Source organism: Camarhynchus parvulus, chromosome 1 (genome assembly GCF_901933205.1).
Source record: "Camarhynchus parvulus chromosome 1, STF_HiC, whole genome shotgun sequence".
Taxonomy (NCBI): domain Eukaryota; kingdom Metazoa; phylum Chordata; class Aves; order Passeriformes; family Thraupidae; genus Camarhynchus; species Camarhynchus parvulus.
The window spans coordinates 67419622-67440697 of record NC_044571.1 but is presented as its reverse complement, the minus strand read 5'-3'; the positions used below and the strand labels follow the sequence as shown (position 1 = coordinate 67440697).

The window sequence follows — 21076 nt, the reverse complement described above, 5'->3', positions numbered from 1 at the left end:
ATTCAAAAGATTAGCAGCCTCTGACTAAAGGGCATGATTTTTTTGCAAGTTCAAAACATGCTCTCTTATCTTACTGTAGGGTGCCAACCACATATAACAGCTTCAGAAAGGATAGTGGTCATCTATCCCAGCTATGTGACCACTGCATGGAAAGGGACCCTTAGTTTCACTTTACTTGACAGCCAGGTTTTATAGATTGCTTTTTAATTAATAGACATTCCCATGCTTAGCACAGGAAACAGCTATAAACAAACACCTGTGATAGCTGGGGAAATGACAAGAGAAGGAGGTGAGTTGCCTTATGCAAAGGCATCAAAAATGACTGTAACATAATTGGCCTAAAATGGGGATTTCAAAGCACTGGTGAAAGACCAAACAAAAAACCAGCTGCAGTTCCTCACTTCTGACAGTTAGTACTTCTTTAAAAAAGTTGACATAAAGAACTTCTAGCTGGTACTTAAAAGTTTCTCCCAAGCCAATAGTTTCTTTTCTCCTGTCTGTGGATCTTACACACAGGTTAACATACCCAAAATGTAAACAATCGAACATTTTAAAATAAATATTTTATTTATTTTTGACCATGTTCATACTGATGTAACCAGAGTCTCTGTAAGGCTCCTTAAATGCAAGGCTATTCTGTGATGACAGTGAGTTGGAATGACAATCTCTGTGTGTGTGTGTGTGTGTGTGTGTGTCTTTGTGCAAGGACAGCCAGAGGACAAGTAAACATGCTCTTTCAATAGAGAACCGCCTGTGGTAATGCTAATTGATTTGGTTTTATTTATACTTAAAGATCCTGATCCATGAAACCATTCAAATTTTAAAAGCAGAGGCTGAAAATTAAATATGTTCAACTTTGAAAATTTTCCGTATCTAGGACTGAATTTAAAAATAAAGGGAGTGAGAGAGCCACATGCCCACAGCACTCCTTTGCTGGCTGCTTGCATCTCCTGTGTCTTTATAGCAAGACCTGTCTCTGTTGCTTTTGGGTTGCAGGGAGAGGTCTCCAATTTCCAGAACTTAACATTTGAAATGCCTGTGATAAGTTACAAGGACACATGAAAAAAGTATCAGATCAATGATATAATCTCTCACATAAAATAAGAAGATTATGGCATTAACATATTCCTCTGCAGAACTTCTAATATTAGCATACCTTTCAGATTGCCACCACTAAAAAAGAACTGACCCACCAAATTTGGATCTTCCTTAAAAAAAATTCCCTCTGAAAATATCACCTGCTCATTTGTAGATCAAATATTCCTCCCCAACTCAAGCCAATAAATCTGTTATGCCGCATCAGAAAAGTCCTGTGCTCATGGTATTAATTTGGGTTTAATGTATGCACAAGCACACCCTGCATGCATGATTGCAATGTTGAAATAAATTCCAGGGTTTGTGGCTGTGTAGCTATATCTGCAGCCTTCTGCCCACAAATCTTCTTCTGGGATTACATCTATTATTGCAAAACTCCTCTTTTGCCCAAACATAGAATTTCTCAACCCAAAGTAGCATTTTCTTGGGGCCCTGGGGCTGAATAATGTTCAGTGCTTCATTCGAGCACACAATGTTTAAATGTGTGTATCAATATCAATTCCAAGTATGCAGAGGTACATTTTCAAAGGACTCCATTCCCAGCTTTCTATCTTTGGGGACAGCTTCCTCTTAGTGCTGAATATTGGCTAATATTGGAGTCCCTGCACCTCTTTGTCAGCTGGCCTGCACTGAAGGGAAAAGTCTAGCTACACTTCCACACGTGCTCCACCAAAACCAAAACTACTTTTTACTGGGCGCCAGGCACTTCAACCCCAGGTTTTAAATTCACCTCTCTGCAAAACATTGTTATGTTTTCTGGGGCTCTTCCAGGGCTGTGGAAAGATTTGCCAGGGAAATTACAGAACTAATGATCATATTTGTGAGTTTGTCTGGTACTAACAGCTCAAATCAAAATCAGTCTTTTTCAGCTTCTTTTGCCTTGTTGATGTGCCAGTGGTGGCAGAAAGCTTTTTTCATCAGCTTAAAGTTGTCAGATGACTGACAGTCAACTCCTCAGCAAGTTATATGAAAATAATAAAAAACCCAGAAGTTTCTGGCTACAAAGGCTGTCACCAATGTTCCAGCTGAAGTGAGAGGAGCACTGCACTTTTATGCCACTGCTTAAAAAACATGGGAAAAGAATGCCTGTTTGTAATGTTAACAAAACACAAAGTCTGGACTTGAGAAAAGGCAGGGAAAAAAAACATTAAATAAACACAAGAAAGGTGGTTATATAAAACCCAAATAATCTAGGACGTATTTGAAAGTATCTGGAAATTTCTGCATTGTTCAGGGAAAGACTGGAAAACATGTATTACAGTGTTTCAGTGATTTTAATGTTATTAAATTTTATTTAATAAAATATTAATTTTATTTCTTCTCCAGAGCATCAAAGGTGGCAAAGACTTTAAAATAATTCTTAAAAAGCCAGCAGAGATATTCAGGTGCCCAAACAGACATTTCTGGTGCTATTTTAGATCCCCTGGAGTATCAAGCCTGGCCTTTAGCTGCTGCAGGTACCTCGTTCCAGACAACACATGGAGAAGTCTGGGCTCTCTGAGGAGATTTAAGATGGTTATAGACATGAGTCCTTAGGCTTTGAATCCCAACCCCAGTGCTGTAATTGTTAATTCTTATGATAGAAGTTCTTCCGAAGCAGGAAATCTCCAACTTTTGCATTCTTTACAACACTGAGCAGTGTTTACAAATAAATACAAGCTTGGAGCTATGCAGGCTCAGGCCAGCTGGAAAATGCTGTGGGGGACCTGTTGTCCTGGTTTAAGAGCAATCCAAGTAAGAGGGAGCAACCCAAGTGATAGAGAGACAGCTCTGAAGTGAGTTTGTGTTCCAGGTGGATCCCTGGACCTGTTCTGCAGCTGCTTTCAAGCAGGTGCTTTGGAATGCAACCAGGGCCACAGGAAAGGCACCATGGGGAGGACAAGCATGGACAGTACAGTATGTCCTGCATCAGCAGATCCACAAATGCCCTCTCTCATGGATTTTGTCCAGGAAAACACACTCTGTTGTTCTGTAAGGGCCCCTCTGAGGGAATCACAACACTATTTTTCTGTTTTATTGTTATTCCTAGCCAAGTTTAGGTGCTGAGTACACATGTCTGTGCCTGGCTGCTTCTGGTGCTATCAGCTTTGGGAAGAGGACATCAAGCTCTTGATGGTGGGTTTTGCTGAGGTCTTAATACTGAATAAGAGTCTTCCCAGCACCATTAGGGCTGGTGTGCAAGGCTGGCACTGGCATGTCCCTGCTCCACCACTTTTGTGCATAAAGAGAATATTCTGTTTTCCAGTCCTATCACCTTTTTATCATGGCTGCCACTGAGGGAGTCACCTTTTAGACTCCAGGTTCACATGAGATGAGTAATCTCTCCTGGAAGTCAGGGGGAGCCATTCTGCTGCCTCTAGAGCAGGGCTTTCTGTCCTGCATGGGGAGAGTCAGGCTTATCCCCCACCAGCACCTAGAGCAAGAAAACCCAGCAGATGGTACTGACTGCACACCCACCATTTCAGAACTCTGGTGGGAGGATGTCCCATCCCATACAGCAACCTTCACTTTGTTTATGATCTAAGAGACAACAGCTGTGGAAAAATAAAATGCTATGGAAAAAAAGACTGCTTGGCACAGCTCAAATCTTAAGAGCTTGGTTTGGGGAACTATGTATCAGACTGTTATATACTTGTTCTTCATGTTCTTAGTCACTGTGTTTACGTGAATACAAAAAGTACAACATGGCTTGGCTTCTCCTTCTCACCCTCTTATCACAGCAGCCACAAGAGTTCCCAGAGCAGAGTTGGTTGCTGCTATTTTGGACGTGACACAGCTATAAAATTTTCATGCTCAATTATTGTTTTGGCAGGATGACAGCGTTTGCCTGCAGATTGCCTGGCAATTCTCTATTGTTCATTACTCAATAAAATCTGAGTGGAATCTCTTGATAGATACGCCTCTAACCCAAAGGCCTCAAATTTGGTTTTTACTCTGCCAAATTTTCAAATTATATTGTAAACAGCAGGAATGTTAGGATATCTCAAAAATGTCACTGAAATCTCTTACAACAGGGAGCCTTAGACTTTCTGACAAAAATACTACCAGCTGCCTTAAAAAAGGTTCTTCCTCATTTATGCCTCACGTCGTCTGGTATACTTCAATGTCATAAGAAAACCAATCTCAAAATGAGATTGAGAGTCTGATTTCAACCCACAAGAGCAAAGAAATTCAGTGTTTATGCTATTACTATTCAGAGCTAAAACTGCTCAAACTGATTATCCATGCTGGCATTTCAGCTTTAAAATTATCTTCCAAAAAGCAATGAGAAGCCCATTTTGTTCAGCACTATGTGCTGAATGCACTATTAGTCAGTGTGATGGCTTGGTCACGCATAGCTTTAAAGGCAGCTTTGAATGTTAGAAGAATGGAAGTTTGACTACCAACCTGGGAATCTGCACACAGAAATAATAACCAGCCTTTTTCAACTTTCTCCTTCCTCAAAGTGCATCACAGCCTGAAGCTCTCATGTGATACACTGGTCTGCACCTTGCAGTAACACCACCGCAGAGCAAAGGAAGGGCAGGGTACTGCCCACAGTGGTCAGCTGAGCTGTGAGGATTTCCAATGCACTGGAAAACTTGGAAGATGCTGGCTTGATAGCTCATAGAGTAACAAAGCTGGAACTGGGGGCAGCAGTTGACACTGTTCACTGTTTCTGACAAATCTGAATCTTGGCATTTGGTACAATGGCTTTTTACAGCTCGCTTTCAGTGAAGGGTTTGAAGCTGCTGAGTTACATCCAATTAAATGTCTGCAATCTGAAAACATAACCTGTACATAATACTTGCATTTCTAATATTATGAGGAGCTATTCCTTGTTAAGATCTAAGCTGTTTAAAAACTCCCAACAAAAATTCAAGTAAACAGGTGTTGTTTTCTGAATAAAATAATTACAGAAGAAGTAGTTAGAGAGTAATAAACCCATTTATCTTTAAAGTGTGGAAATATCTGTGTCTATGCTTTTTTTCTATAGGTCTCATCATTGTCCCTTGATTTAGGCCAATGTAAAGCATTTTTTTCTCATGAGTGCATCTATCTAGCTGCTAGCTAATTTTCCAAATCCTCATGTTTTAATAAAAGAGAAAAAAACCCCAACCCAACCAAGTCTCTAGCTTCTCAGCTTGAAAATAATCCTCAAAAATATATCAACATAGTAACTGTAGGTGTATCTGTGAGTCTACAGAGAGGCTGGAAGAGCAAGAGAAAGCTGTTCCCATTTTTAGCCATGTAGGTGTTGGATGCCTGGTGACCATGACTGCAGCAACACCATTGCAAATTACTTCAGAGAAGAATGATTAGGGAGCATCACAGAGCTATGAAATTACTATATCTCACTGTTTTCTCTCACAAGAAAGGGGCAGGAACAGACATCTTTCTTGCATTTTTAATGGTCCTTCAATTTTGTGGTAAAGGGCAGAGGGGAAGAGATCTCAGTCTCCTATCTCTGTCACTTTCCAGTTCCCAAACTGCAGCAAAGTATGTCTTCCATCATGCCAGACTGAAGCAGGGGGATGTACATATGTATGGGAAGAAGGTATCTCCCACACAGCAATCTCTCTCAGCAAGCAGCACAGAACAGCAGTGGGTCAAGCCTGCAATTAATTCTGTTCTCAGGCATCTGTGAGAGAGATCACTGGAGAATCCAAGTCTTTCCTACTGATTTACCTTCAGACACAAAGGCTATTATACAGAGAAAGAGAATATTCTGTTCCCCAAAGCCATAATGGACAGCATGAGAAGCAACAGGTCTTGCTTGCACCAGGGGAATTTTGGAAAAGCAATCTGACAGCTATGCCCAGAAACTACCTGGATCTGCCAGGAAGGGGGGCATAGCCTGGGATGGAGAGGCAGACTAGATGAAGTCTCTATCACCCCTATTTATGGTGATTCTCAGAAACCTTCTCTGCATTCCTCCACCCCAAACACATTAATCCTTACAATGTACAGTATGATGTGGAACAGCATCTCCTAAAGCCATCTCTGCTGACTTTAGCCACAGTTGCAGAAGGGGAAATAGAGTCTTGTCCAATTATCTTGGTGTTGGTGTTGTGAAAGTTTCCATAACATGTAATGAAGCCTGCTTGGTTAAGGACCAGATGCTCCTTTGTCCTGACTTGAAGAGGAGAGGAGCAGAACCCAGCTTGAGCTGAGCACAGGGGAAAGAAGAGGGGAACAATGTCTCTGCAATGTGGTTTTGCAAAACTGCCACAGAATTGCTGTGTCTTGAGTCCTGGGGGACAGGATTTGAGCAAGGCTGTACGGTATATTCATCACAGAGTATAAAAAGCAAGATAAACAGCAAACACGGGACAGCTGGGAGGGCCAAAGCACTGATCAGTTGTAGCATCTGTACTACTGGGGGGTCTGTAGTACTGGGTCTGGTCCCACTTCTGTTACTGGTGCCAAATGAGAGTACCAAGGGAATCACAGCAGCATGAAAACCATGCCTGCAGCCAGAGAAAAGGGCTTGCTGAATTCTCTGTAATGAAGTTTCATCTTTTTTGCTGTACTTAGACATAAGAGTAATTAATGTGCAACTCAAATGTGACTCTCATTTATCCAGGATTTACTTGCACTACTGCTAGCTCTTAAAAAGCATCTGTTTCAAATCCATTGGATTTGGGTCTTCTCAAATTATGTGATGCTTTCTGTGATGTTGTGGGTGTCCTACTGCAGCATCTTCTGTAAGAGAAATTAGCTCAGGATGGTGGCATTATAGATCTCATCACTTAATGCACCTGGACAAGCACACACCTCAACTGCTGCTATGCCAACAGTCAAAAATCATCTCATGCTTTTAAATTATCAGAAAAGAAACTTGGAGTGTTATTTACCTGCAAAGAGGTTCTACAAGGTCCTTGTCAAGAAAATCATGATCTTTCTTTACTGCAGCAATGTCAATGGGAAACTGGAAGTCTGTAAAAAGAGACACATTATTAAGATGACCTCTTGCTACTAAAGTGAAAATATGTTGTCTACATCTAAATTGCTTTGCATGTGCTTGCTCACTGAAACCTAGTATGACCAATTTCACTCAGCTCTGGTTCCCTTCCAGCTGTATCTGTGACCCTTTCTGACAACACACTTGTTTTTTTACTATTAAAGGCATATCTGAACTTCTACTGCATTAGAGCGACAGCAAAATTATTTTATTTTGGCTTTAAAAAGTACTCAACTGTTAGCTGTTCATTTTAGCACCTTGCACAAATGGATGAGATCAGGGAATTACCACCACTCTTACTTTATATGAGCAACAAGGTTTTCCCTTCTCATTACAGTGGCTTAATGAGTTATTTGCCAGACAGACTTTGCCAAAGCCCCAGAAAAGTTCTGTGCTTTTTGTTTTCAAACAGATCCAAATAACAATGATTTCAGACAGAGGGTTACTCAAATAACAGACAAAAAACTCCCTCAAACTGAACTATAATCCCCAATATTAGCTAAAAAGCCAGAATAGTATGCTGGAAGCTGACATTTGCAATGAAAAGTGACACAGCTATGTAACAGTGGGATGGATTCCAGTGCTGTGGCTGCTCTCCAGACTGCTCTGCCATGCTTAGGTACCTCAGCAGGACAATGGGATACAGGAACTTCAGCCAGCATTTTCAGACACTGCTGCTCAACACTGACATAATAGATGCCTGTGAAAAGCACCTTGTTTTTGGAGACATAGTCTGTCTAGAGCACATATTGACTGCATGGGAACTGTTGGAGCCCAGCACAGATTGTTTTTTGGAGAGAACATCCTTTTGAGTTAAGCAAGCAGCAGGTGTTCGTTTCTCTGGAGGAGTCACGATGTGACATACTCTGAATACAAGGCAGACACAAAAGTACTGCTGGCTACCCAGGGACTGTGCTAGATACACTTTTGTGTCAGTTTTGGTTTGGCAGGCTTATTAGTTTTAGTTCCTTGCTAGATTTACAGAGCCAGCCTGCCTCTTGTGGACCACCTGAGCGTCTGTGAATGGTGCTCCTGCCCCCAGGCACCTGAGCAGCCCAACAGGACCCAGCACCTGGGCCCTGATGGAGCTCAGCTGGCCATGGGGGTGTCCTCAGCATCGCAGTCCCTGCCATCCTCAGCCCCACACGAGGGGAGGGGTGGTGTCCAAGCTGACTCCCTGCAGACTTGGCTCTGACCCATGAGGCTCCTTGGCCCTCGTTCCATGAGTGGATCTGTGCTGCCTCCAGACTCATGCTGACCCTGGAAGGTGTCCAGAGGTGTTTGGCAGAGCTGCCTCTCGACTAATAAGCCCAAGTGGGCCTGAGCTGGGTGTCTCTGGCAGGGAGAACATGCACTTTGGGAAAAACGAGGCTCAGCCACAGTTTCCCTCTCAGCATTGAGCTGGGAAGAGCAGGAAAAACCTAGCTCCAGTCCCCAAACTAGTGCAACCACTTGCCCTGCCCTCAGGGACACTGCTTCCCTGGGCATGAACTTAGCACCTAGGATGGGGACACCACCATTTGCACTGACTTAGCACTGAACTGTCAGCTTTTCTTACTTTGCAAATGTGAAGTGCAACGCAGATTATTCACTTTTGGTAACTCTGCAGAGTTTCCAGTCTTACTTCCAGCATGATTGAAATTTTCAATAATTTCTAGTGTCTTAATCTTATTTCAGGCACAATTCAGAAAGTTTTTAGAAAATAAACTGATGTTTTTAGATACTTTGTAGTAGTATTTGTTAACCTTTGAGGTTTACACAAGCTATGTCCCCCCCTTTTTGTTTTAACTTCCCATGGTTACAAGGGTAAGAATCTTACTTTTCTTTATGCATTGGTATGACTCCAGCAGCTGAGGCTTTGTGAAGCATCCAGCCATGGCCATTACTCAGTCAAATGTGGAGCTGGCTGACTGCAAGCTCTCCTGGCAAGGGCCCAGTGCACTTTCAGAACCGCACAAGGAGGAGAAAGACCAACTTACCCTCATAGAACTGAGCATATTGGGGAAATCCAGCTGCACGTAACCAGTCACACGCTTCCTTTGCTTCGATTTCTGAGCAAAAAGAGGAAAGAGAAAACAGTTCACAAGTTGTTATTTTGAATTAGAAGCTCTTTCAATTACAAAGAAATAACAAAGAAATTTGGTAAGATCTATTTACTGTTACAGTACTGTCATCACTCTGAATCACACTTTATAGCATCAGAAGAGAGTCCCTTTGAGAAACTTGCCTGTCTCCACAGGACCCTGGGGTGCACAAAGCCACTTGGTGGCTGGGACCAAGTGTTAACCATCTCCTAGCAGCAGAAGTTGTTAAGCCAGGTTTGTGGCTCTGTGATCTACCCTCCCCCAAGGGTAAGTTGCTGGCAAGAAGCGAAGGTGGAGCAGGGTGAAAATGGGGTGACAGGGAGCAGGCACTGCGTTCTTTCCTGTTCTAACATTTCCTGAGGAGCAGAATGCCACATAAAATCCATGGAAAGTGCTGCCGGGAAAACCCTAGTGCAGGTGTTATGATACTGAAGGGACAATTGCAGGGGCATCTCTATTTTTACCAAGCTCCATGGGCTCACATTCTGGAAAGCAGCGTGCTGGGCCCAGCTCTGCCCAGCACCTGCACTACTTGCATGTGCAGCTGCTCCCAGACCAACCGGGGGAACAACTGAAAACAGAGGCTCATCCACAAATGTGGGGTTCAGAGGAAACCTGGGAGACATCTCTTTGCTGTCCAAATCTAGATCAGGATCTACCACTTGAACAGTTTTGGTTTACAGGATCACAGTCAAAGCACATATCTTGCACCTCTTACATTTGCAAAACGTAAAGAAACAGAGCATGCAGGGGTTAAAGAAAGTAGACATTTTATGTTGCTTATTAATCAACCTGAATGAACCAGTCAAGGGTTTTGGCACATTTGTGGCTGTAAAATCTAGACAGCCATAATACAAAACCCTAACTATAAAGCAAACAATGGAACTGGGAGAAGATGATCAGGCTCAGTTGTTCTTCTGCATATTTTGCCTTGCATGTGAAAAAAAATCCAGTTGTAAATCAGTTTTCTACTGAAATGCATTTTTATGGGTAAGACATGCTGTTGCGAACTTTTGCCCATGTAATTCTGTTCAGATCACTCATTATACCCTTAATGACTTTACCCATTGAAGCTCACTATAAAATCTGCTTTGAATATACTCTGCAATGTGTGACCTGCACACCTTTCTGATCCCCTAAAAATGAATCACACCATCAAATTTTGTAGCAGAAATCAAAATTCAGAATACAAGGTCTATGTATCAAAAGCTCAATATCCCAAAGATGATTAGACAGCCAGGAACAACTCCACAATGGTCACAATCATTAGCAGTGCTGAAAAGGATTTACCACCAGGTCTTCATTTGCTTTGACATTAGTTCATGTTAAGGCCAAAAAACGGAGTATGAAAGTACATTCAGTTCTTGACACTGCACAAAAGAATAAGCAGCTTACATAAAACGTGGCTCTCACTACAGCACATCTGTGTGCTGAAAGCACATCTCTATTATGTTCCAGTTAGACTATTTCTATTAAATGCTTGGAAAAAAGACAAGTCTTTATACTTTTTTCTTTTGCTTAATTCAATCTCATGAAACACAGACAAATCAATCCCATTTCAAAATGTATTTTACAACTCAGAACAGCTGTACGTACATTCTAGCCTCATCTGGCCTGGAAACACAACTGACAGAGGCTGTGGGTGATGGAGAATGCTACCATTTAATGCTCTTATACGCTTATCATATTTCAATGTTTTTTTGCAGTTGGCTGCCCAGAGGAGCTTGTTGAGAAACATTCTTGCAGCCCAAACAAGATCTAAAAAATCTCAGGTTGCAATGGGTGAGTAATTATAGGGGATAAACAAGAAAGTAGATCTCACTCTTCTCTGAGGTTTTGTTTTTAGTTTTTTGTGGCGTTTTTGGTTTGTTTTTTACTTCTTTTTGATGAGGTGTTTGCAACACACTGTATTCAGTCAAATATAATTGACTGATTAACTTCTACCTTCAAAACTTTGACTCTATATCCTCCATGAAGGCATTTCTGGGGAGTATTCTCATTTTCTGAATGACTACCTCAGCCTTGAGTAAGATTTGCTAATCTTCCAGGACACTGAGTTTCAAGTATCAGCTCCCAGTTCCCTCCCATATCTCTCTTTCGGGTCTTATCCAGAGGACAGCAGGAGGACAGAAGTGCACCAGGCTGCTGGCACGGTCCAAAACATGACTTTGCTTACAAGTATGCTCCTGCTGGCTAAGGGCACCTGTTCCAGTCATTCCACTCTTGGTCCTTCCTACAGTTTAGGTGAAAAGGCACAACAAAGGATTCACTCCTCAGCAGACATCAAAGGTGATTTCTACTATTTTGCCCTGGGCAAATAGTAATCCAAGTTATAGTTCAGAATGCAATATAGATGCTTTTGTTACTGCACACTGCAATGTTTGAACAACAATTTGACATGCAAAGTTTAACCTTCTCTTTTTGTGCCCATATCCTAATATTTGCTTTTTCTTACTTCATAGTGAAACATTAGTGGAGACTTCTATGGGAAGAGATGTGCAGCACCAAAAAGACCTCAGTGGAGGTGTCAATGGGGGGTGGTGGAAGTATTTTTAGCTGTGTTGTCCCTGTTCTATTCCCACGTCCAGGCTAGTACAGGGGTTGGATCCTGCCTGCAGCAGATGCACTGTCCTGGTGCAACACTGAAGGACTTGGAAACCCATATGTGTTCACAGGTGGCACCAAGGCAGTTTGTCAACAGCACAGAGAAGGGCTGTCATGGTGAGAAGAGTGATTTCAGAGAGGACATGGCTCAAGGCTGGCAGGAGGCACAGCTCCTCCAGCTCCTACCAGAAGCACGTGAGCAACCACTGACCCACAATTAGCATCTCCCTTGGGCAGGACCAAAAAGGCTGCTTGCCCCACCACATCTGATGGTGAGTTTGTCTTTATGCACTACTGTTCTTTCTGCCTCTGTGCCTGGAAAAAAATTAGGCAGGATTTGCCTACTGCTTTCCACCTGCTTGGGCAGCAGTTAACAACAATCATTAAGGCTAGATAATAATTCAGTCCCAAATATTGACAACTGTCAGTATGTCTCACAGGACTAGAATTCTAAGGAGTATTTTTCAGTTTCTAGTTGAAGCTTGGAAGAAAACAAATTTCTCTTTTCCATTTCATTTTTCTACTGGTAGTGGGTTATAATTCAGAGCAAAATGAGGAGAGAGGTTCACTCAGGAAACATGACAAGTATTCAGAGCACAGCTGGGTCTTGCTTTTGAGTCTATCTTTAGTATTAAACAGGTTTGAGCTTGTCTCCCACAAACCATGTGGGTGGCTCTGGCTGTTCTGGGGCTGAAATGGAGACAGTTGTTTGTCATCTCTCCTGCTCTTCCAACACTTTCTCTGATTCTTCACAAACTGATTTGTTTCTGCCCAACACCAGACTAGCAGCCAGCTGTCACCAAAGGGGACATCCTTGCCCTGCCTATCCAACACCAGCTGGCTGATTCCCCTGCTTCTCTTCGTGCCACACCAGCTCCTAGCTAACCCTTCAGAGATCCAACTCAACCCCCTAAGCTGGTAGAAAACTAACCCTCCAAAAGTGGTGGGAATGGTCTGCTGTTGGATTAGCAAACTGACTCAAATCCTCTAAAGGCTCTATTTAATCTACATTAGCTGCCTTTTAACAAGCTCAAGAAAGTCAAACCAATGGAACAACCCTTCCCTCATGAAGGAGCACATGGGAACTAAAAAGTCTAAAAAGTTGTTTGGTGAAAAGCTGTGTCAGGAGAAACTCATGTAAATAAATTAATTTTCTGTCTTGGAATCTTATCACCACCTACGAATATCAATGCTAAGACCTAGTTACTATAGTCCTTTCCTTTTTCCTGTCTAGATATCAGTATTTCATCTTATTTCTGCCTTTCTCTTCTGTCTTCTGTTTTGGTGTTTCTTTCTTTTTTTTTTAACTACATTTTTATTTAAAATGCAGATGTTCCTTTGCACAATGCAGTGAAAGATTTAGCAACTAGAATAAATAAGGTACATAATTACCCCATCTATTGTGTTTATGTCTACTTTATGTGATAACCTTTATTGTTCACTTTCTGTAACAAATCACTGCTAATGTTCACTTTAGTATTCCCCCTGTATTGCTCACCACTTAAATCTAATTTAGTATACTCAGATAAAATATCTAGAGATGTTAGAGAAAATGATTAATCAATTAATTGGAAAGAAGTGCACTTGACTGTGAAGCCACATCAGTGAGCAAGTGGTTAGTCTGGTTACATCAACTTTTGGTCTTTGTCTTACTCTTTCCTGCAAGAGGAGGAAAACTGTTTGGATGAGTTTGTGCTGCATGTTCCAGAACAAAATTTTAGGCTACCTGGAATTCTAGGGTCAGTTTGCAAGCTCACCTCAAACAAGGGTGGTAAAATGCTTTTACTCTCAGGAATTGCTGCAGATCTCCATGAAAGGTAAACCAGAGAATACTCCTGGGAAGGAAACACTGATGGTGTCTTAGACCTGAGGCATGCTCCAGGCAGCTGTAGGCACTCAGACAGCCTTGTCTCACAGGTCCTGGTACAACCCTTTTGTCCCATAAACCTGCCAAGTCACCAAGAAGCAATGTCACCACTCTGATGTCTCCCCAGAAGAGCGCTCATGAGGGAAGATGAGTTCTTTGCAAAAGTTCAGATCAGGCTGAAGCTGTATGAGAACAGCTCTAGCAGGTTTCAGCTTCTTCTTGCAGCTCAGTCTGAGATACTGCAATGGCTGCCATTACTCTCCTGGCTCTCTATCTCACAGTCTTTAGGATATTTATCTATATTACTCTTCTTATTTCAAATACAGGGATTGAAAGCACTTCGGAAGTACATAAACAAGTTAGAGGTGAGGTTGATGGGAATTAGATGCCTGACATTTATCTGGCCATAAAAATAGGGTTATGCCACTCCTCAGTTACCCTTGGAAATCTAGTCTGGACAATCCAAATTCCAAATTTCTGATATGTAAATGCATCACTCTACTATCCCTCATCTACAATGTACCACTAAAGGCTGATAGGTTTCCATTAAGTGGCATTTGCAAAGCTTCTTCAGAGCTCTGAAATTTGAGTGCAAGGGTGCTAAATTGCAAAGAACATGAATATATTTGTAAATATGAGAAAGGATGACTTTTCAACTCACGTAGGAAATTCATGGCAAAGCAAGACCTCACATGTGAGCAACCTGGTCTAGTGAAAGTTGTCCCTGCCTACCCACTGCAGGGGGCTTGTAACCTTAAGGTCCCTTCCAACCAACGCCATTCTATGACTTTATGATTCCATGATCTACAGCTTGCAAGGAGCATGTTAATACCTTAATTGCTGTATTATCATCTCACTTCACTAGTGCAAGCAGTTCACTGATGTAGAGCATGGAAAAATTAAAAACTTGTCATATTCCCTAAGGAAAAATCCCCAAGCAATTTAATAAAAACAGATACAATTTTCAGTAACTTTTCATGCTTTCAGGTAGGGGTTTAATGGTTTACCCCATTCCCATCCACTCTGTAGACTTTTCCAGAATAATTCCGATAATACCACAACAGCAATTGTACCATGCAGTCATAAAATTACCATTTATACTCCAAATATATAATAAATAAAATTAACCATATGCATACAATAAATTTATATGTTTTACTGCACTATGGTGCACATGCATCAATAAATCCTGATAATAAGGTTTTCAAAAGTGGAATTTCATTGGAATTATTTTATATCATGCCATATAATTAGTGTTAGAGACAAGGTTATGTTTTGCAAGGAAGGGACAAATAAAGCTGTCAAAGTGTAATTTTAATACTCCTAAACCTTTCGTGGAATATTGTGGTACTAGTAATATTACAATAAAATACGGACCTTTTAAAGTACTGTGGCTGAATATAATTTAAACATCAATAGAAAAAGATCTTTCATGAGCAGTTCCTTTATGTGTAATTCTTTATCCTTGGTGAGTAATAGTCAAATGTGTCCATTCATGCTCTGACTTCTTAGAGAGGTTGAAAGTGAGAAGCCTGATTATTTATAAATATGAAAAAAAATAAATCTTGTATGCTGAGAGATTTAAAGAGTGTTACTGTTTACCTTGGAGAGCAGATGAATAAGGAAGGGTTATGCTAAAATGGTATAAAATCAGGGGTAATACAAAAATAGGAAATTGGGAACTACTGTTCACTCTACACACAGCACAAAAGCAGGGAGATTAGGACAAATGAAGGAATAAAAAAGAAGGAAGACAATCTGAACTGATATTGCCACATGACACTGGTATCAGGAGACGAGTTGGAGCTGGAACCTTATCTGACTACTCACTGCTACCACCGCAGATTTAGAGAAGAATTCTCCAGAAAGGAATAAATGAAACCAAGCTAAAGGCAGTGTTATGAAAAGGCTTTTTCCTAGTTAGACGATCAGCTTATACAGCTTTTCCTTCTGAGCTACTGACACTTCTCTAACTCATACATAGTCTGGGACTGTATAAAATGTTTCTTTCAACGACTACAACAATTGTTTTGTTCTCTACTGCAACCAAATTCCATACAGGCCATCTGGGAGACTTCTCATCAGCCTTTTATCTTCAGTAAGGCTGCATTTCCCAAGAAAAAAAGGTGTGTTGTTCCAGCAAGGAGTAAGGAAGCTACGCCTCCCTTCGGCAAAAGGATAATGCCGAGTTCCTTTCCCAAATTAATGGGATAATGGTAAAACTGGTAGATGTGAGATTTATAGCAGGTTCATCAAGCACAAAACTTTACAAGTCTGGGAACGGGGTCTGTATTTGAATTTTTTACATCAAGGTATCATCAGAGCTAGGGGTACAATGCAATGAGTTTCCTCATGCAAATAACAAGAAGGTGGCTGTGCAAACAGCAGCAGGGAAATCAGAGTTTGCAGTGCAGGAGAGACCTTTGTGCAATGTGCTACACTCCACACGCTCTTTAAGCAGAGGGGTGACTTGCAGGGGCCACCCAAGCAGCCAGCACACCAAGACAGCAGGCATGCAGGGACACAATAAAGACCTTAGGAGTAGAAATGTCCTGAGGGACTCCTACTTCAGAGCAATTAGCCACTCTATCAGGCAGCCATTACTGTTCCTGAAAGTCTAGCATAAAATCGACTCCCTGGGGAATTCTCCCATTATATAGACTTCCAAGGGAACTCCTAGTAACAGGGTGTACAGCACAATCAGGCATCTAAACATAAGAATGCAATGAGATTTGGACACCAAGTGGTTTAAACATTTGAACGTTTCAGACATAACATTAATAACACTGCAAAGATGTTTAACAGACCCAAACAATGCTGAAAATCCCATCCATTTTATATGGTCCAGTAATGTGATAAAAACAAGAGATTCAGGTCTTTTGAGCATCCTCTTGAGATTCTTGGTTGCTCCCTATCATCATCATAATTCCTATTTATTGCTGGTTTCCTTTTCTCCTTTCCTTTCCATGTCTTCCACTGTGAAGTCACTTTAACTTTCGGTCATTCATTTCTCTGACATCTTTGCTAGCCACTGTCCCACATGCCCACTCAATTTATACAACCTTACTCCACGCTAGTTTGTTTCCCATTTTTTGCCATCATCCTTTCAAATTCCTGAAACAGGATTTTAAACCCCTCCTAACCCAAAAAATCTCTATCTTCAAGCATCACTTCGAAGCCACTTTTCTTAGCTTACAATTGATTTGTACAATGCAGCACTTTGTGATGACACTAATAAAACAATAGCTTGCAACCCACATCTCATCTTGAGGCCCTTTAAACAGTTATAAAAACTGAAGAGAAAGTTATATATAGGGATCACTTCATCCCTGGGTGAAATGCAGCTGCATTAGGATGAAATGCAGCAGCTGCACAAAAGAATGCTGCAGCAGTTTATGACAAGAAACAAAGAGAATACTTTACCCAGCTGAAACCACTAACAGGATTTATGAGTTAGAATAAATTTGCATTATATATATAGAGAGAGAGAGAGAGAGCTGACAAGGACATCAGGCTCTCCTCCCTTTAGTCTTAAGAAAAACACTCTGGTATTGCTAATGGACAAAAGCGATTAAGAACTTGGTTCCCTTCACATCCTCCTCCTTCTCCACTAGGATGTATATTCTTTTTCTTGCCTTCTGACAGCCCCCATGAGTCTTGGCTTTATACAGACTTGGAGGACAGAGTACCACCCACCCATTCTTCAGTACCACACTGCCCATCCCACCTATTTGGCCTGTCATTCAAAAGCTGAGAACTGCTGACTTGAGAATTAACAGAGCTCTTATTCATGAACACTGTATGCCCACTGAAAAATGTGTTGGGATAATGGTCTGGAAAACGTGAGTCCTTAAGGACTCTAATATAAAGTATATAGTATTTTTAGTGTGGAAGAAACACTATCAAATAGATAGAGAAGAGGTAACAGTCTTTGAAATAGATCCCTTGGGATCTATTTCAAAACTTCTGTTGACTCCTAGAGTCACTATGGGACAAATTTTGAAAACAGACTCTTCTTTTACAAGTTTCTGCCTTTGGGTTCCCAAGTTAAGAGATCTAGGCAGCATCTAAACTTCCAAGTATTATGGACCAAAGGGTGGCCTGAAGATTGGAATAGCTGCTGAGATCACATTGAAAAGGGAAATACTGTGTCCAGCTGGTATTTAGAAAATACTTTTGTATTTTCTAAACTTCTTGCTCCCTGGATGTGTTATAAAGTGATTTTTGCAATGTACCATTGCTAGTCCAGTACCTACAGACATTACTAATAAGTAGTCAGTGAAACTGCAGCTATATGTACCTATTGATGCTGTATATGTCTGTTATATATTCTTGTCATGTATCTTCTACTGAATCACTATTGTTGAGGACTGAAGAGCCCAAAGACTACAAAGCAGCTTTGCAGAAAAGAAGCTGGGTGCCTGGTGGATACCAACAGAACACGAAGCAGTCATGTGCCCTTCTGCCAAGAAAGGCAGGCAGCACGCTGGGCTGCATGAGGAGGGGCGACAGCAGGTGAAGGGAGGTGATTCTTCCCCTCTTCTGACCACTGGTGAGGCCCCATCTGGTGTGCTGCATCCAGTTATGGGTTCCCCAGTAAAAGGAAAATATAGATTTACTGGAGTGAGTCCAGCACAGGGCTACAAAGACGATGAAGGGCCTGGAGCACCTGAGAGATGAAGAAAGGCTTGAGAGAGCTGTGACTGTTCAGCGTGGGAAAGAGAAGCCTTGGTGGAACCTCGTCTGTGAGGAGAAATATCTGAAGGGAGGGTGCAAAGAGGGCAGAGCCAGGATGTTCTCAGTAGTGCCCAGTGACAGGCAATGGGCACACACTGGCACACAGAAGAAGGCTCTGTACATCATGAAAGACATTTCCTGTAGGGGTAAGCAAGCACTGGTACATGTTGCTCAGGGAGCTGGTGGAGGCTTCATCCTTGGAGATATTCAAAAGCCACCTGGACACAACTGGCTATAGGTGGCCTTACTTGAGCAATTGGGTTGGACAAGATGACCTCCAGATGTGCTTTCCTACCTCAACCATTCAGTGAGTCTGACAATTTCAAGAAGTGTGTAAAAATAACCCTGAACTGACCCAACAGGAAGGAGGAAGATATCTCCACCAGCAACATCATACTTTCCTTAGCAAAGAATTTCAGATGAAGGCTCGCTGTAAGCTCCTCTACACCTCTATTCATCTTGAGGAAAACTAGCACTATTGATTTTTGAACCCAGAAAGTCACAGGAAGGGCAAGAACAATGCCAAGGAGAGCAACAGCTAATAGGAAGTATATATGTATCAATTCCAACTGTGCCACTACTGGAAACTTGCCGTAACTTTATACTTGGAATTATAAGTGTTATTATCTTTGTAGCTGGACCAACTCTTTCATTAGATTGCTAATACTTTAATCACTAGAGCAGTAAATTCTTCAATCTGTACACAAGGTATGTTTCTTCACTGCACATAAAGTGCCCAAGGTGTTTTGTCTGGTCCTTTGCCCTTGAGATCTGGTTTGAATTTGGATGCAGCAGATGGACCCCACTATATGTAGCTTGCAGCCACCCTCTGTTCTTACAAGGTTTTGAAAAATGTCATCTCCTGCAAGGCTAGGGGAGACTTCCAGACAGCCTGAACCCAAGCAGCATACAAGATATCTCTGGAGTGTCCTGACATTCAGAGGGCTCCCAAGAGGATGTAGTGCTGGTCTGACCATTAGTTTTGACTCTCATGTGTATTCATAACTCCAATTAAATACAAAGATTTAATGTCTCCAGAAATTAGGATTTTCAAGCTCAGTATCCTAAACTGGAGGTCAAGTTTCAGACTTCAATGCCTTGCTTAGATTTTCCACAATACCCAACATGGTTTGCATGTGTGCAAACTGAAGTTAATTGGTCAGACAGTAATTGCAGCTCGGCAGATGAAAGGCACTATGGAATGCAGAGAATGCTTCATGTTATAATTTGAATGAAAATGTAAACAATACCCCAAAAGATAGATGTTGCCATCATAAACTTTCTCTCTGAATTATGCAGATAAGTAGAACAAAACGTAATTCCTTATCAACATATTAATTATTCTTTGATTATGCCCTTCATGTTCTTGAGATGTTCAAATTACATACAGGCAATCAGATATACATCAGAGAAACTCTACCCTTCTGAGGTGGTCTTCATGCTGTGAATTTATATTAAACACTGAACATTAATATGAAAGTAACTCCCCTTGGAGACAATACTTTGATGTATTAATAAAAAAGACTTCGCAGTTCTTTTTTATCATGAATTGATATTAAAACAGTTTCTTTCGCAGTTCTGTGTGAGATGAGTAATTTGTAGTGCAAGGAACATTGATAAAACACAGCTCATACAGCAGAGTTCAAATATTCCAAACTGAGGTCCAAATCCATGTCTGCAATGCAGAGTGCTGAGCTCTCACCTGGTGTTATCTGTGTTGTCTGCTGTTATCAGCTGATTAACACTTCAAGCAGATCTGGTTTTAGATCCCACTGTTTCCTTATCACCTCTTTTCATGCAAGGGCTTATAGAGAAAGATGTCCTGTGTATTTCTTCCGAAAAAGAACCCCAAACAGCAGATGGTGACTTATTCACACAGTTTGTAAGAAACTGTCACCTACTTAAAATCCAGGAGGAGGAGGGCTGACATTATCCGGAAAGTACAGGCAAGACCTGTACCTACAAACCCAATGTCTTTTTCTTATTCACAACCATACCACTATTGTTGCCATTGAAGTATATCAACATTATTAACATCTTATCATGCCTCAAGACTGTAGTGAAAAATCATTTACAAAATGAAGGTTAACTTTATTTGTGGATAGCTACTGTTTTATTATGATTATTTCTGAGAGGATCCAACAACCATATCTGCTTATTACTTTACTCCAGCTGCTATTTTCTGTAAGAACATTACTAAAGAAAGCTACCATGATGTCTTTTATGACTCTATAAGGAAATGAAAAATCAGTAAATTAATTCTCCGTGCAGATAATTATTTTCTTTTATTGGACATTCTGTACTCAGAATACTTTCCTTTTTGGAGCTGGATTGATCCTGTGGCAGTGCCAGATGTGATGTGGAAAGCTGGCTCTGCCATGAGCAGGGGTTGGGCCAGATGACCTCCATTGTTTGATGGTCCAACTAACTTTTTAAAATTATTTCAGCGATGAAAGAAATAACATATGCTTATGGAAAGATGTTATTGTGAACTAAATTTTACCCTTTACTTTGACTATGCAGTGCCATAAGAACAGTGGAGTCACACCAGTGGGTGTTTCAGCATGATCTAGTCCAGAGCCACTAATTACATGGCTGTGTGCTGATCTTTGTAGAGTCATGAGAAAAAACAGAGATTAAAGGATACAATTACTCACCTACTAAAAAAAGAACATCTTTCCTCACTCTGTTTTCACAAAAGCACCAATTTTTACAAAAGTGCCTTTCAAACAATTTTCTCTAACA

The 21076-nt window shown here is 41.2% G+C and overlaps 1 protein-coding gene across 5 annotated transcripts in view; it reads right to left on the bottom strand.

Moving 5' to 3' along the window:
* The window catches only part of STARD13 (StAR related lipid transfer domain containing 13), a 286631-nt gene that overhangs the window by 28177 nt on the left and 237378 nt on the right, over nt 1–21076 (bottom strand). For 4 of the 5 annotated variants that reach the window (XM_030964151.1, XM_030961689.1, XM_030960836.1 and 1 more), the window contains 2 exons: nt 9019–9090; nt 6933–7014 (listed from right to left, as the gene is read on the bottom strand). In XM_030964151.1, coding sequence (XP_030820011.1) covers nt 6933–7014; nt 9019–9090 — 154 coding nt within the window. Of the gene's footprint in view, nt 1–6932; nt 7015–9018; nt 9091–13484; nt 13545–21076 lie in introns of those variants that run through there. The other variant, XM_030963339.1, reaches the window with a different exon arrangement.